Source organism: Colletes latitarsis, chromosome 7 (genome assembly GCF_051014445.1).
Source record: "Colletes latitarsis isolate SP2378_abdomen chromosome 7, iyColLati1, whole genome shotgun sequence".
Classification (NCBI taxonomy): Eukaryota; Metazoa; Arthropoda; class Insecta; order Hymenoptera; family Colletidae; genus Colletes; species Colletes latitarsis.
In genome coordinates, this window is record NC_135140.1 from 13,009,268 (window position 1) to 13,025,914 (window position 16,647).

General features: G+C 44.8%; 1 protein-coding gene across 4 annotated transcripts in view; it reads right to left on the reverse strand.

The window, feature by feature from the left end:
• The window catches only part of LOC143343852 (uncharacterized), a 156,428-nt gene extending 140,199 nt beyond the window's left edge, over positions 1 to 16,229 (reverse strand). For 2 of the 4 annotated variants that reach the window (XR_013080022.1, XM_076769158.1), the window contains exons 1-2: positions 15,636 to 16,224; positions 14,026 to 14,185 (exon numbers count right to left, since the gene is read on the reverse strand). Coding sequence is in view for 3 of the 4 variants with exons in the window: in XM_076769158.1 (XP_076625273.1) it covers positions 14,026 to 14,071 (46 nt within the window). In the remaining variant the exon portion in view is untranslated. Of the gene's footprint in view, positions 1 to 14,025; positions 14,186 to 15,635 lie in introns of all 4 variants that reach the window. The other 2 variants (XM_076769160.1, XM_076769159.1) reach the window with 2 other exon arrangements.
• Between the last annotated feature and the right edge of the window lie 418 nt (positions 16,230 to 16,647).

Sequence of the window (16,647 nt, forward strand, 5' to 3'; positions counted from 1 at the left end):
TATTACTACTTGCACCAATTTCCGAATAATGTACAATTAAATATTCAAGGTAAATTTTCTTAAAAATAATGCCACGTATGGAAAACATTTTATTCCAAAATTTCGAATCATTTTTTCACGTAAAAGTTCCTTTAATCAAGTAATCGTTATTTTATAGTACATTTACAGTTAAAGTAGTATTAAAACGATACCACTGTATTCGTCTCTATTAACTATGGTTAATAGAGCTCCTTCAATGCGGCGGAAACTTTTTCTTTAAATGGCGTAACTTTTGCGTTTCTAGAAAATTATTTAGCTTGACAAGTTAGCAACCGCATAATAACTTTAAATGTGAATGGAGGCTGCATTTTATTTCGCTAATACCAGCCGTAATTACGAACAGCAACTCCTGCAAAAAACTGCAACCGAGACAGAAGTACGATCTGTCAGAAGGAAAATTTCGTTTTGCCCTCTTTTCCTAAAACGTTTAATTGCAACCTAAGCGGCTGCTTCGCGTAAGCGTAACAGCAATCAGCAAATTGAAGCTGTGAAATCTAAATACCAACCGTTGCTGTTGTCTTACGCAGTAATTGAATTCCAGGCATTCGTTACTTGCGCTCGTAATATTAACAAACATAAAAACTGTTCCTGCAAATGCTACAATAAAAAGTGAATTTAAAATATTTGTTAATATTTAATATTATCACGAGGCTCGTAAAATGTCCCAAAACGGTACACGAATTTTATTTTAATAAAAATTATATTGTATTTTGACAATAAAGGTTCTTCGTACGTTTATCTCCAGAGTCATAATTCGAGCGAAAGCGCTTAGAACCCCCCGTTTTGCCCCATATTTCTCTACATATTGCAATTATGCAAATACGATGACCCGATAGGCCGGAATCATGCAGACACTGAAATTATAATTTATTTGAGGTCCCAGGAGTAGTGCCAAATAAGAGAATTTAAAGCTTTATACGCGATAAATTTATTAAAAGAATAACAACTCCGGTGTAAATGTTAGAGATACTCATAAACGTATTACTGAAAGTCGCTGAAAGACGTAATCTAGGTGCAAGTTCACAGGATCAAAGGCAAACTATACATCAAAATGAAGCGCATTTTCTTTTATTCAAAAGGAACATGCCTCTATTACAGTTGCGCAGAAGATAAAAAGAACCACCTAATTAATAATGGAGTTATTAAAAACATAGGAATTGAAAGAATTAAAATAATAATGTAAAAGTTAACTCAAACAAGAAAAGAAAATACTAGATAACTAATATTTATAAACACTGAATTTTGATAAGAGAATTAATCTAAAAGTAAACAAGAGAATGAAAGCGTGCTAGATTTTATTTTTCAGTAGTTTACAGTTTCCTTTCGAGGCCTGTGCAGGAAGCGTCAGTGTTATTTTTGAAAAATTTCAAATAATAAAATATTGACGTCTGTATCAAAATATTGTTTTAGTGGAAGGAATATCGACGAAAAATCTGTTCGTTATACCGGTCGTTGGGCCATGCGCGATCGTTACGAAGCGTCGACGGGACCACGGGCGCGGAGAAAGAGTTCGAAGAGGAATCGATTCGAAACCGACCGATGGCGGGGTGGTGGAGGGCCAGGCCGAGCGTTAACGATTTGACGCGGTGGCACCAATCGTTTTATCGACGAATTAAGCCGAATTAAGGCTGGCCCTGCGGGACGACCGTGCGCGATTTCACACGCGCGCTCGCGCTTCTCTTTCCCATTGAATTTCGAAAAATTGTTTTATCATCGTTTTCCCTCCCACCCCTTCAGCCTCGCGATATCTGTTGCGCCAATGCACTTTATCGCGTACGAGACCCATTCGGGGAAAAACTCGATATTCCTTCGTCGGCGCTCCCACCAACGAGTCCTTCGATTCCTATTTTCCGCCTACGCACGAACGCTCGCGACCGTATTTGCTCCAAGGAACCAGGCGCAGCGTTTCGAACGAGCGTAAACGGAAAACGTATCCAAACAGGGTCTTCTTTTTCCCCCCTCCCTCTTCTCGCGGGAGATAACAATTTTCCCGATTTTCCGACTAATGCAAATGCACCACGAAAATAATTCCACGGACTAATTTCGGACCGTTTTACCTCCCCCGTCGTCCCTCACGACGTTTTTAGACCCCCGGATGAAAAACAGCGGAACGAAGGGAACACGGAGAAACAAAACCCGAGGAATTAATTAGAAATGCGCCCGCGCACAGTATAGCGTGGAAAATAGGAAGCGGTTACGATTTAATGAGTTCGCGTTACGTTTCAAATAGCGAAACTGCGGGAGGAAATTACGCCCGGTGATCTCTGAACCGTCGACGCGCGGCGCCGAACGAGGAAAATTCAAAGCAAGCACGGACGCCTGTCACCTGTCGGGATTTGGTTAGAGTTATATCGCGCCGCGTCGCGACGATAATTTCCGCGTTCTCGTTATCCACTTTAACCTCCTCTGGCGGGGGTGGGATACTAGCGTTAAAAACGATTTCCTTTTATCTCCGTCCTTTTACGCGATAATACCCCCCGATTCCGTTACGGGAGATCGGTTCTTTGCCTCTTGCACGGTGTCGTCGCCAGCTAATCGACGAACTAATCGTCCCTTGTTCGAGCACGTTTCGTCGATCGGTAAGCGGTTCGATTCTCAACGAGAGAAATTTCAACGGTGAATCGCCTCCTCGTTGTTCGCCCCTCCCCAGTTCCCAGTTCCTCCTGTGTTTCCGTCTCCGTTCTCGTTTCTTTTTTTTCCTAGGGTACCTGTATGCGCGCGGAAAATTAGAGGATCCGGGCAACGAGGAACTGGCCGGGGAACTCGATTTACATACCTCGACGGGCCTGGATCGCGTCGGATCAAGTTAGCAGGGGCGACGAGCGAACTTAATTAAGCGCGTGCGCGAATCGTGGTTCGCGGCGTACACGTGCCACACACACTTCGTTAAATTTTATTCGCCGTAATTGTGAGACTGCGTCGCGCCGAGGCTGGCCCTCGATTCGTGTCGAACCGCGTCGAACCGTCTCGCTGGGTTTCAGCCAGCCTCCTCTTTAATTACATCCACGTCGGGGCTTGAGGTCGACTCGCCCAGCCGACGATCCTCCGGCGCCGTGTGCCCGTGCACCGGAAGCCAACAAGCGCGGCGACCTTTCTCCGAAACGATCGCAAACGCGACCCGCGACTGGGACCGCGCCACCGTGAAAGATACACCCTCTTGTAAACGGATCTTTTAACGCCGCTCTCTCGTTAGTCGAACGTTAATGAGAAAAATCTTCGTTACGCGGGGATCCCCGCGGCTGAGAAACGCACACGCCCCAAGCGAATCGTTCCCGTGGAACTGTCGCGTGCCTGCGATCATAATTCCCTACTGAAAAAGGCCCTAACCCCCCTCCCTCTCACTGTAATTATACAGTGAGAAATTGTGTTTGCGGTGGCTTGATGTTGTCTCATACGTCGCGACATTTAATGGTCGAGCGCTTGCGAGAAAACGGTCCCTCTGGCGGCGAGCGCGGGAACTGTCGCCAGAATCGTATCTAACCCGAATACGCGTAGATTGTGTGTGCGTATTTCTTTCCATAATTTACTTTCAGAGGGTAAAATCAACCCTTGGATGATATTTGATATTTTCTGTAATTAAGTAAAACAGTATTGTTGCAGCGAAACAATAAAGTCACAAAACTGGCGGATGTAGCTTTAGACTTCTTTAGAAACTCGAGGTTTTTCATTTACGTACTATTTGTAAATTCGTTCGTAAATTAGACTTCATTAACGGGGGGGTTTTTTTAACCTCTTCTCAGCGGGAACAGGTTTACGAGCGAATTCGAAGTTCGTACTTTTTGTCCGCGAATAGAATTTTCCTATCTCTGGTTTACAGAGTGAAATGGAGTAAAAAATATCGTATAAACGTTGTAACGAAACCGTGTAATTATAAAGATGAATGCTACCAAAAATATTGCAAAAGGTATCTTGACTGTATTTTTTTCCTTTTTCCTCGATCTTAAATTTCTTAATGTGCAACAGTTTGGTATTTGTTATGATAATTATGCAGACTTATTATTAACAAAAGTACGAGTAAAAGCTCAGATTTTAGCTTCGATCTCGGCACCGCGCCTAATCGAATACCATATATTTACTAATGAAAACAAAATGTTACACATTTGTCACTCTTAAGAATATTAATAATAAATTCTAAATGTTTTCCTGGTAGAAATCAGTTCAAAGGCAATCTCATTCCACAAAAGTTATTTAGAAACAATTTGAATAACGCATAATTAGAAATAACCCTAACGAGGTATCGCTAAACGTATTTTCATAAAGTAGAACCAAGGTGTAATGAAAAATATTCAAATTTTTATTTTGCATTGGTGATTAACGAGACACCGATACGCGTGCGGAATCGTTTTGCAGTTATACGACATTCCTGGCTTCAAACTAGGAGAAAAAATCGCCTAACGTGCTTGTTAGAAGTCGCCTAACGTACTTGATTGCGTGACATTGATCGAGATGTTTCTCTATTCTGGCACGCAGCCTTGTTATCGACGTCGCCGAAATTTGTATTAATAATACCCTAACGTGGCACGTAGAAAATATATCCCTCGCCTGACCCATTTTTACATTTTTATATTTGTTATCAGTAATAAATTAAAAGAATGTTTATTCGAGTGATGGAACAATCACTTTTCTAATATTAAGCTTCATTTATTAAAATAGAGATAATAAAAGTGATCAGTTAGTTCACGTTTCAATTGTGATCACTGTTCGTTATGAATGGCCTCTGATGGTACGACTTCATCTTTGAAAAGTTACATTGCGTTCGATCTAGACACTAAATTCCCTGTTATTACGTACTTTTAAACGGTTGTTTTACTTGCGTTCCACACTGTTCCTTTCCCGTTATAAATTCCCACGATATTATCCTTTCAGTTATATTATTACACGTACGAATGGATCGTAAAAATGATGTCTGATAATTCCCATGCTCGAAGTGCCTCAGAAACAACGTAGTTGGTAACTTAATGGTTAATTAGAGTTTCAGACATTGACTGCCGCGTGAACCATACGGGTGACAAGAGTGTTCGTTAAGGGACTAAAAAAAAATTAATCCTCAAGCCGTGATGTTAAGGAAAATAAATCTAGATAGCCTTAATATTCTTATTGCGTTGTACGACGTTCGCCGTATATCATAATTTCTTTTCTAAAGTGCACACGCTAGTGCGATTTCCATAGATTGAGATTATTGATACGTTTTTACCCGAGTCGATCTATTTAAAAAAAACCTAAAAATTAAACACTTGCACCACATGGGTGCAAACGAGGTACTTTCTCAAAAACTAGCAAGATATCGACCTCAGTTTTTAGTTAATGCTTCAGGAGTGAGCTAACCTCAAGAAAATGATTCGATAAACCACAAAAATAGCTTGCTCTTTAGAGAACGCTGGTCCACTCTGCGTCGTCAGTAAAATCGAGCAATTCTCCTAGTAGTCGTATCGTTTCCTCTTCTTTTTTTTCCCTAGCACAGGGCAAATCTTTTCGCAGCTCGAAAGGTTTTTTAACCTTGGCGAAACGTGAAAAGTCCCTCGGTGAAGACCGCGGGGTGAACTTTCGATTCGTCGTGGATCCCAAAACGATACCGCATTCCTGCTTGGCTCTTTACGCTCGTCACTTTTGCCGGCATTAACGTCGTTTCGCGTGACCACGCCACGACATTTCGATTAGTCTGGAATTGAAAATTACTCGCGCACGAACGCGCCCGAAAACGTCGAGGCGATTGCAACGCGAATATTTAATGCAACGTCAATTATTCGAATTCGGGTTGGTAAATTGGCACCATATCGATTCCCGGTCGCATGCAAAGGCGTAAGCGGCCGAGCACCGCGCCCGCTAATTAGGTATTTTCGGCTGGGACAACGGGACGTAAATATAATCGCGATAACGCGCGGAAGAGAGAGAGGGGGGGGGGTTGGAAACGCGGATCGAGTGCCGGGTGGACGCACCGACGATTCTCACCCGCGGCCAGAGGCACGGGTAGCTGGAAAATTTTTCCCGTTTCCCGATTTGTCCTTTCACGCGGAAACGGTTTATTGGCGGGCGACGCGCTGAAATGGAAAGGAACGAGCTGAATTACGGAAGCGATAAAAAGCTAACGGTGGCTAGAAGCCTAGCCGGGACCAAGAATCGAGGATATAAAATATGGTAATGCAACGGATTCCTCCAACGAAAACCCGGTTCTTTTTCCACTGTAATTAACGAGTCGTGAGATCCGGGGGGCGTGGAGGGACGGAGATGCACGAGGACGGGGAATTAACGGCAACCGTGAACGGAATCGTGCGTTCGACGATGAGATTGTCGCGACAGTGGAACGATTCCCCGAGTGCCCCGGAATCTGCGCATATATTCGGACGGAATCGTGAATCAATCGCCCACGACGTCCTAGCCGGGTTCTGAATTGTCGAATTAAATTCACAGAAACGAATATATCCTGATACTTACCGATACTACGTCTTATTACCTGGCTAGCTGATACTTGATATAATGTATTCTTTTGTATTAAGTAAACAGATTGCGTTTGATGATATCTCTCTGTCTTATACAGTGTGTTCGGCTACCATTGGGGAGAATTTTGATAGAGGATTCTAGAAGCCAAAATATGACGAAAATCAAGGATACCAATTTGTTGATGGAGGCTTCGTTAAGAAGTTATTAGCAATTAAATTCACAAATTTCAAATCGTTCTGGAAAAATTATTTTCGGTTGCGGGGATCAATTGCAATCATTTTTGGTCATTAGACGTACCCCCGAAATCCTACCCCTTTTCGAGAAAAAAATTCGAGTAGGTGTGAAATTTTACGACAAAATTAAAAAATTTCAAATCGTTCTGAAAAAATTATTTTTAGTTACGGGGGTCCATTACAATCGTTTTTGGTCAATAGACATATCCCCGATATCCTACTCAGTTTCGAGAAAAAAATTCATTACCGAAAATTTCATGTCTGACCATACCGTTGATATGTTTCACTGAAATTTCACGCGTATCTTTAAAACGTCATAACTTCTGAACGGATTGAACGATTTTAATGTTTAAAAAAGCAAACTACGCGTATTTTGATGGAGAATATGTAGAAATTGCAAAAATATTCGAAAAGTTGATCCTTGACCCCGCAAAATCAGAAAAACCTCATAAAAATGGTCCAATTTTCAAACGACCATAACTCCTACAATTGTGAATATATTTCAATGAAACTTTTTTCTGAAATAGAGCTCACGGATACCCACAAAAAAGTATTAGACAACTTTTCTGTGGGGTGTTAAATAAAATTACTAAAAATCATAAACGAATTTTTAAGAAAAATTGACAGGGGGTAGGTGCCTAAATTTTTCGACGAAAAAAAAAAATTTCAAATCATTATAAAAAAATTATTTTCATTTGCGGGAGTCAATTGCAATCATTTTTGGTGAATAGACATACCCCCTAAATCCTACGCATTTTCGAGAAAAAAATTCCTTACCGAAAATATAATTTCTGGCCAGAAATGTTACCCCGAAATTTCATGCGAATCTTTAAAATGTCATAACTCCTGAACGGATTGGACGATTTTAATGTTTAAAAAAACAAACTACGCGTATTTTGATGGAGAATATGTACAAATCGCAAAAATACACGAAAAGTTGGTCCTTGACCCCGCAAAATGAGAAAAACCCCATAAAAATGGTCCAATTTTCAAATAGCCATAACTCCTATAATTGTGAATATATTTCAATGAAACTTTTTTCTGAAGTAGAGCTCATGGGTACCTACAGAAAAGTATTAGACAACTTTTCTGTAGGGCGTCAAACGAAATTACTAAAAATGAAAAACTAATTTTTAAAAAAAATCGACATGGGGTGCCTAAATTTTTCGGCGAAAAACAAAAATTTCAAATCGTTCTGGAAAAATTATTTTCGGCAACAGGGGTCAGTTACAATCATTTTTGGCGAACAAACATAACCCCGAAATCCTACCCAGTTTCTAGAAAAAAATTCGAGAAGGTGTAAAAAAGTAATACTCAAAAGTATACCTGTATTAAATTATTCAAAGGAAACCTCATAATTCAATAACGATGCGAAATGTTTAATATATAAAATTATGTGTAACTTAAATATCTCTATTTACTAATCGAAGTATATTTTTTACTTAACAATGGATTTCTAACGTAGAATGTAAAAGAAAGTTTCGAGAACTTCAAAATAATCGACATGAATAAAGGAAATTTATTTAAGAGAGTTGAGCAACAATAATAACAGAAGAAACAGAAAAACTTGTGGACCACTCTAACGTAGTACAGTAATTTTCCTGAACTTGTTACACGATCGGGATCGGACAGTAGCAACTGGAAGGGCATGTAGGAGAAATTTAATCGTCCCTGTCTTCCCTCGAAGTATAGCTCGCTCGACAATGTTTTAATTAAGGAAGACAGTGCAAAACAGTTACAGCAGCTAACAAACTCTCACATTCGATCGTCAGGCGGTTTTCTTGTTCGTCGCCAGGCATATATTCTACGCCTAACTTATAATCATTCGAATATGTTCGTGTTTGATATCACGCATAACTGTAAAAGCTCCGTAAAACCAACTGAAGTAATTTTATAACGATACAATAGCAAATATCCAAGTTACTTTTCTATTTCGATAACTCGGAACTACTGATTAGGAACCTAAAACACCGTCATTTGCATGTTGGAAATTACCCGGAAGTTCTACAAATGCATGCAGTTCGAGGAAGTTTCTAATATTCCATGGGACAACATTTGTTCCAACTTGAGGAATAATCATTCGATAACTGAATCTAGTCAACTGTTTCCAGACATCATTCGACAAGTTCTTGTACTCTTAAGTGAAAGATTAATATGTCAATCTTATGCCCCAGATTCCTCATCTCCATATAACGCAAGACCATCTACAGTGAAACCACAAATGAGACAACCGAGTAGATCTTACATCCAATGTATTTTTTTGGGAAAACATTTATGGCCACACGTTATACTTTCGGAAAAGAATTTTTTTCTCGAAATTGCGTAGGATTTCGGGGGTATGTCTAATGACCAAAAATGATTATAATTTACCCCTATAGCTAGAAATAATTTTTTTAGAACGATTTGAAATTTTTTAATTTTGACGAAAAATTTCACACCTTCTCGAATTTTTTTCTCATAACTGGGTAGGATTTCGGGGGTATGTCTGTTCACCAAAAATTATTGTCATTGACCCCCGTAGCCAAAAATAATTTTTCCAAATCGACCATAAATAAGTAGTAGAGTTCCTTTGATAATAGTCTTCTTAATATTGAAAAGATACTTTACTAAACGCGTGAATCCACGCAAATCTGATCATACGCGTATGCACGTCGCCATAGACATCGTTCCTGATGAAATATACAAATCAGATAGCGTTTCTAGAAATAGTATTTAGTTAGATGATAAACATGAGAAAGCGACGTTAGACCCAGATTTTGGCAAAACATAATCTGATTATTTATTTGCGATTACGGTCACGAAATAATCGCACGGCAATTATAAGGCAATCACGATAGTAAATCATTGAACTGTTTAATAGAGCATAATTAACGCGTGATTATTTTGGAACCACAATGGTGAATAACTAATCAGATTGGGTTCTGACCAAAGCGCGTGCATTGCAAAGCAATCGATAGAGAAAAGATACAGCGATAACCGTCAAGTTGCAGGACGATCGGTAGCGGAAATTTTTAGTCCTATCGTCTAACCATCTTGCACGTTTGTGTTTACCTTGCAGAAGAGATCGCGACGCGGTAAGACCAAATGATAAATTGCCAGAGCAAGTGACAAACGGTCAGAGCTCGAAAGACAAAAATCGCTGCAGCTTGACAAGCATCGCTGGGCGAACTCGTGACCCGTTCTTTTTTCGCTTTGTCTACTCTGTCGAGGGACCCTATCCTCCCCATCCATATTATTCTTGCATTTTATACTACAAATATAGACTTTACGTTAAAAACGCAATTTATACTGTGGCAAAATTGGGGAGGAACTCGTCACCTTTCGAAAACAAATAAAAATTTTGAAGCCTCGCCTTGCTTTATTATTTTCAATACATTTAAAATTCTATGCCAGATTTTACTTGGTATTTGTAAACCAAATGGATTAGAGCGACACTCAACGATCATTTTATAAAAACCAAATAACACAAGTCTGTAAGTGCAGCCCTTTTTATTACTTTCCTTACACTCGAAACTCTAGGTTAAATTTTACTCGTAATTTCAGAGTTTATTTGGTATTTTAAATAAAATAGAGGGGCAGTCTGTATATTGTACTGTATCTGCAATGAAAGGCAAGAATTCAACAGTCTCTGTGGCCCGTTCGAGAAACGTGCCGCGACGGATGGGTTGGGAACCCCTGGGCTATTGGCTGTTACGTGCCAAAAAGGTGAAATACCGGAGGCGCGCGCGTGTAACGCGAGCGAACGGTCAATCGTTGCTGAGAGAAGGGAAAAGAAAATCCCGCCACTGCGGACATTTCGTTCCCGGTTCGAGGAGGTCCAAGTAGACAGGGAATCGAAGTTGTAAAGCGCTGAAATCGCACTTCGTCGAGTACCTTTCCAGGAACGCGACTAGAACGACCGAGACCGAGTCCTAGAACAAGGGAGATAACGGGGAACCGAACGAAAGAAGCCATTCGAGCGTGCAACCGTGCGTGCGACCAATAAAAATTTACCGTTACGAGCGTACGTAATTCCGGAAATGCAAAAACCGCGAACGGAAGAGCGGGAGCCTCGACGGAGAAATAATTAGACGATCGCGGGTGAGTTCGCCGGTTTGGGTCGTCGTCGAATATCGAGGGGCTGACCGACGGAGGGAAACGTCGACGAACAAGAGACGAAACACTCAATTACGTTGCTCTTCCGGCGTAATGATCCATCGACAAGCGTGCTTCTCGATTTCCAATCGAAACCGTCGCGTCGACTCGACGACGCTGCACATTTGTCAACGAAGAATACGGTTTGTATCAACCGGCAAAAAGGGAGAAGAAACCTCATCGGGTGAAAGCAAGGGGAAGAGAGAGAGTGGGTTAAAACGAGGGGAGAGGGAACGTGGCGGTAGCGGGGAGGAAAAATGATGAGCCAGAAATAATTAGGGGGGTTGCAGAGCATGGCCGACCGAACGCAGATGTGCCAAGTCCGTATGAAAAATTAATGACATCCCGTTCTCGGCATTCCCCCACCCCGCCCCCCGACCCTTTTTACTTCCCCAGCGGTGAGTTTATTCCCTCTTCGGTTCGTTTTTTTTTTTTTTCTTCTTTTTACTTAAGCCCGGCTTCCCTTTATTGCCAACCCTCTTTCGACGATCTCGCGTGTCTCGACGAAATTTAGCCGCGCCACGATCCCCGATAGGCTCTATAATTATCCCGTTTTATCTTCATCAGGTGGGGTGGCTGTAGGGGAACGACTCGCGACCGAGGAAGCGATATAACCGCACGCCCAACCGCTTACTCCGAGTGCGTTTTCGTTTCTCGAGTCCGGCACACGCTTGGACACTCTCGTTAACGTTCGCTACTTCTTCGATATCGTTCGCGGGAGGCATACCCGAACGATTACTGGAGTCTGGCGATCGATTGTTCGCGTGTACATTCGAACGACTTCCTCTAAAATGTGAAAGACAAAGGTGGAAAGTGAGAGAGAAATGCAAGACCCAATGTCGAACGCGCTAAAAAGGTGCGATGCAATTGAGAGACTGATTCTAGCTAACGGAGATAAGAGTCGACAATTCTTGGAATTTTCGACTACTCTGACTTGCAGTTTGCAGGTTTCTTAAATCTACATTCCACATACCTTGTAAAAAGAATAGAGAACAAAATGTGATCTGGAGAGTCATTATTTTTAAAACGCCGAGCATTTCTCTCCATTTCACTCGCTCTCAGGGTTTCATGCTTTCATCAGCAACGCGATCGAGCCTACCAGAGATAACAATCGACAATTGAATGGTACCTCCCTCGACAACGTTCGCATCGTGGTTCGCTGTACACACACCGCTCCGACTGCAGTTCGCAGGTTTCTTAAATCTAACTTTGCGTTGCACTTTCTCTCCGCCAATATTCAACCACACAACTTGTAAAAACCTTTGCGAAACAACAAAATTTGGTCTAAATATTCGAGCATTTCATCAACAATGAGATCGAGCCTAATAGAGATAATCGACAATTGAATAGTACCTCCCTCGATAACGTTCGCTGGCTGGAACATTAACGAGGGATCGCTGTATTTACCCGCCGTCCCGTCTTTCGCGTCTTGCACCCCGTGCCCTGACCAACGGCGTTCCTCCATCGGATCTACCGCGCACGCGCGCGTACACAGAGCGCCGTTCTTCTTTTTAATTTGTCTTCGTTACGCGCGTCAATCATTTTTCGTTTCCCTGTCCTGTCGTCTGGCCTCGCCTATCCTCCGTCCCGACGTACCAGACCATCCGCCGCCACTCGTCCGCGTCGTTTTTCACGTTTTTGCGCTGCACGACGATCGATGGAATTACGTACGCAACAGCGGTTCGACCTACTGGTTGGTAACGAGGGAACGCGCACGATCGTCGCCCGTGAAAGCGCAACCGACGATCCACGACCCGTCGAAAACGATCGATCGTCGAATTAAAACTCGCGCGTCGCACGTCGTACTTCCTCCCTCCCCCCATCCCTCTTCGTTTCACCTTTCTTCCCAGGCGCCGAAAGTTAGGTAAACCCTCGATGGTACCCAGGAGAGGCGGGACCACGCGAAAATCAAAATTATAGGTTTCCCGCGTCCAGCCGGGGCTTCGTTTAACGTTGATGTATGCGCGATTGTCGAGCGCGGCCGCAAATGGAGCGACGGACAAATATTTACAGTTAATATTATCCAGTTATAAAAGCGGCGAACATCCTGTCGCGCTCGACGGACCGCGTTATGACGCGCGGTAATGATAAACGGCGGACCCGTTGCCAGTCTCCTCGTCATAATACCGATAATTTATGAACGCGACCGGTCTACCGACTTTCCATTCTCCACCGTAATTAATTCGTCTCTATCCACCCACCTCCCTCTCCTGCGGACCGTCTTCGTCGTGTTTCGAGAGCTTTCGATATCCCCGGATCGGCGCACGTTTTATTTATTTATGCTAATCTATTCTCTTCGACGAGTCGTTTTACCATCGAGTTTATCGTCTGAAAATTTCATATCGACTCCCCCCTCCCCCTCCCCCTCCCCCCCACCCTGTGTAGCCTGCTTGGCGATGCTCCGCGCGCGTTTGCTTCAATTTCACTGCGACTGAAAACGCTTCCGCTTCCCTTATTTCGCCAGACAAGACGGTTCTTACAGAGATCGGTTTCTCTTTGAATTTTAAACGCCGATCGACGAACCGCGACCCATCCCGTTGTTCCGTTCGCCACGTAACGCGGCTCCGTTTCTCTTTACTTTCGTTTAATTTCTACTTATCCGCCGCTAGACCCGTCCCTTAACGCGGGATTTTTATTTCTCTGCCCTCTAACGATCCGCGGGCCCTTCTCTTTCTCGCACCCTCGTCAAGCTCGTGTACCGGAACGTCATAAATTCCAGCTATCCCGCTCTCGGTTCTCCTACCGTCCTCTTCCTCTTCCCCTTCCGTTTCCTCTTACTTTCGTTACCCGCGCCGTCGAGTTGTCCTTCTCTTTTCTCCACGCGTACAGTCCCCCTCGGAAAAACCGCGATAACACGGAAGAAACGACGGAACGTAATTAGAAAGAGTGCCATTTTTAAACCGCCCCCCCTCTCCCTTCAGCCACGACGAAACGACAGTCAGCATTCGCGGCGGCCATCCCTTTTAGACCGTAATTTTTATCTTCTTCCTCCACCCCCGGCGAAGATCTTGCTCGGCCGGTGGAGCGAGGCAATGGCCATTTGAAAATTAGTCGAACCATCGCCGTCCTCCAGAAGCGAAACGGAAAGGTTCGATTCACCAACGACTCGGAGGTCGAGGCGAGCGGATAGGAAAACGTTCGCGGTTTCTCGTCGCGCGATTTGCTCGAGTAGGCTACTCACCCTCTTGCCTGAGGAGCACGGCGAGCAAAAGCAACGTGAGATCCATCGTCTCTCGCGTTGACTCCAAGATTCCACCGTGCGTCGGTTTCGTTCGTCCAGCGTAGTCGTTTTACCCGTCCTCGATCCTCTCCGACCACTGTTCCCCGGCTCCTCCGTCTTGCTGCGCGCAAAATACGATCGGTGAGCACGTATTTCCACACAGAAGTATCACTGCATCGACGGGAACTCGCGGTTGCACCGTCCCGGGTCGAGGGAAATTTAAAGGTCGCGTGACGGCCGTCGCTGGCGAGTGCCAAGGGAGACGTCGCTGGTCGAGCCTCGGAGGTATCACGAGTCGCACCCTCGTTTAAAACTCGTCGATCGTTAAACGCTTCGCGCGGCGGGTTTCGGAGTTTCCGCGATTTTTGAGCAGCCGCCTCGTCATCCGATCTCGCCGTCCGATAGTTTGGCACCGAGACAGAGCCCGGCGGTGGGGGGGCGGGTAATTTTCAGGACGGAATCTCGAACAACGATCGCGACGTCGACGAAAAATAAGAACTCGAGAGGACGTCTCCTTCGTCTCGAGCGCGTTGCGCTGGCTTGGGGGAAGATGCACGCGACGAACGGGCGCTTTTCGCCTTAAACCCTCTCGCCCCGATAATTACCCAAGGGAAATACCCGCGGCGACCGCGGACGCGCGGAACAAACGTAACGAGAAACTCTGGCGAATAATTCCGGTTCGGTTCGCGGAAACAGGGCGGAAAGAAGAGGTGGGAGGGGGTAGAAGGAAAGAAAGTCGGGCGTACCGGAAGGCACCGGGGCTTTTAAATGCAACTTGTTGCAATCTCGCCCAAAGCTCCGGGAGTTCCTTCGACTAGCGCACGTGTGTGTCCCTATCGCACGCGTGCTCGAGCCAGCGACGTAAGAGGTTGCGTAAATTCGCGGGATCGATCATCGCCCGGAAACTGACGGGGCGACGTGGAACCGTGGTACCCTAGGTAAACCGGTACCGGGCGGACAAACGAGATCCGGAATTATTAACCTGGGACCAAAGCCCCGGCTGTTTACCGGACGCCGCGATACCGCCGCCGCGACCGCTCGACCGCGACCCTCTGTTTTTCTCCCGTGACACGTGCACCGGAGTAGCCGTCCAGCCAGTGACACGCACGCAACCCGATTTCTCTCCCTGCGCTCTGGCACTCTCTGGTTCCCTGTCCTCCGCCACCTCCTCCCCCCTGCCCCTCTTTTCCGACCGTACGACGCGAATGCGTATTGATTTGACCGAGACTATTCCCTTTCGGATCCATTCAAAGAAGGGGCGGAACGCGCCGTCAAGGGGGGAGGACAGTTTATTTGTTGACACGTACCACGTCGATGGGATCGACTATGCCGATATTTTTCTTTCTTTTCTTTTTTTGTTACGCGGATAATCCCGCGATCTATATATATATGCGTGTCTGTTTGCTTTCACGGGGCGTTCGAATTTAAGCGCCAGGATCTGCTCGTTGTCCGTGGTTTACCCCCCCTCCCGGATCGCTCGAGACACTCATCCACCGTGTTAAATCGAATTTCAAAGTTCGCTGGGAGGTTCGCCGTCGAGCGATCTTCGATTCGGATTAAGAGCGGCTTACCGCAACGCCACTGGTGGCGGCTGCTCCTCCAAAGGCTACTTCCGGCTCAGCGGGCGCGCACAGCCATCGCGTCGAGGCGAACGATTCGAGAATCAAAACGCGACGGGGAAACTCAAGGAACGAGGCGGTTCGAACGATGGAAAATCGGTGGATCGATGGATACGTTTTTTTTTTTTTTTTCTGTTTTAACGGTTACCTTGTACCCGGAGGAGTACGCGAAGAGATTCCGGGAACGATCGCGATCTCGTCGGCGACGCGACGTGTCGCGACGCGGCGCGGCCCGACACGACACGGCAGGTCGAGGAGCGTCTCCGAGTGAAAGTTCGCGTCGCGGATGGCCGATGCCGACTACGAAAGCTCGACGTCGCGCCAGTTTAGGTCTGTGCGCCGGTAGGTCGTGCACCTGTGCGCGTGCGCGTTAGGAGTCGAGCAGGTGCAAAATGCACGCGACTCCGCGGCGAAAGGTCTGACGCGCGCGGAACGGCGCCGAGCAACGGCCAACCACGACCGCGAGCCGATCTTTGGCTTTTGACGCTGGATCGACCGGAATCCACGCTCGTATAACCGATAACGGATAAGACTCGTGACGCGTTCGATCGTGTCAGCGCCCCGTACCTTTCGCCTTTAGGTATTTCCGTTCCACGGCGTTCGAAGATAGCGGAACGTCGCGAGGGCGGATGAATTTTCTCCGAAACTGGTCTGAAAATCTGCCCGGTCGTTCAACTCTTGTAACTTTGTTTACATTCGAGCGCCATGCAATAAGAATCATTTCCGACGACTTTGGAAATTTAATATTATTGTAAGAAAAAGAAATGCATCAAACGTGTTACGACATCCATGGAACATCAATTTATAAAAAAGAAATTTTTGTAGATTTGGAAAATATTCGAGGGTAAAGGAGTTACTGTTGAAGTTTAATTAGCTTTTGATAACGTCTCTGTCATACGATTCATAGGAATATCTTCAGAGATACTAATAGTAGAATACAGTATTTAAATTAAATAGGAACTTT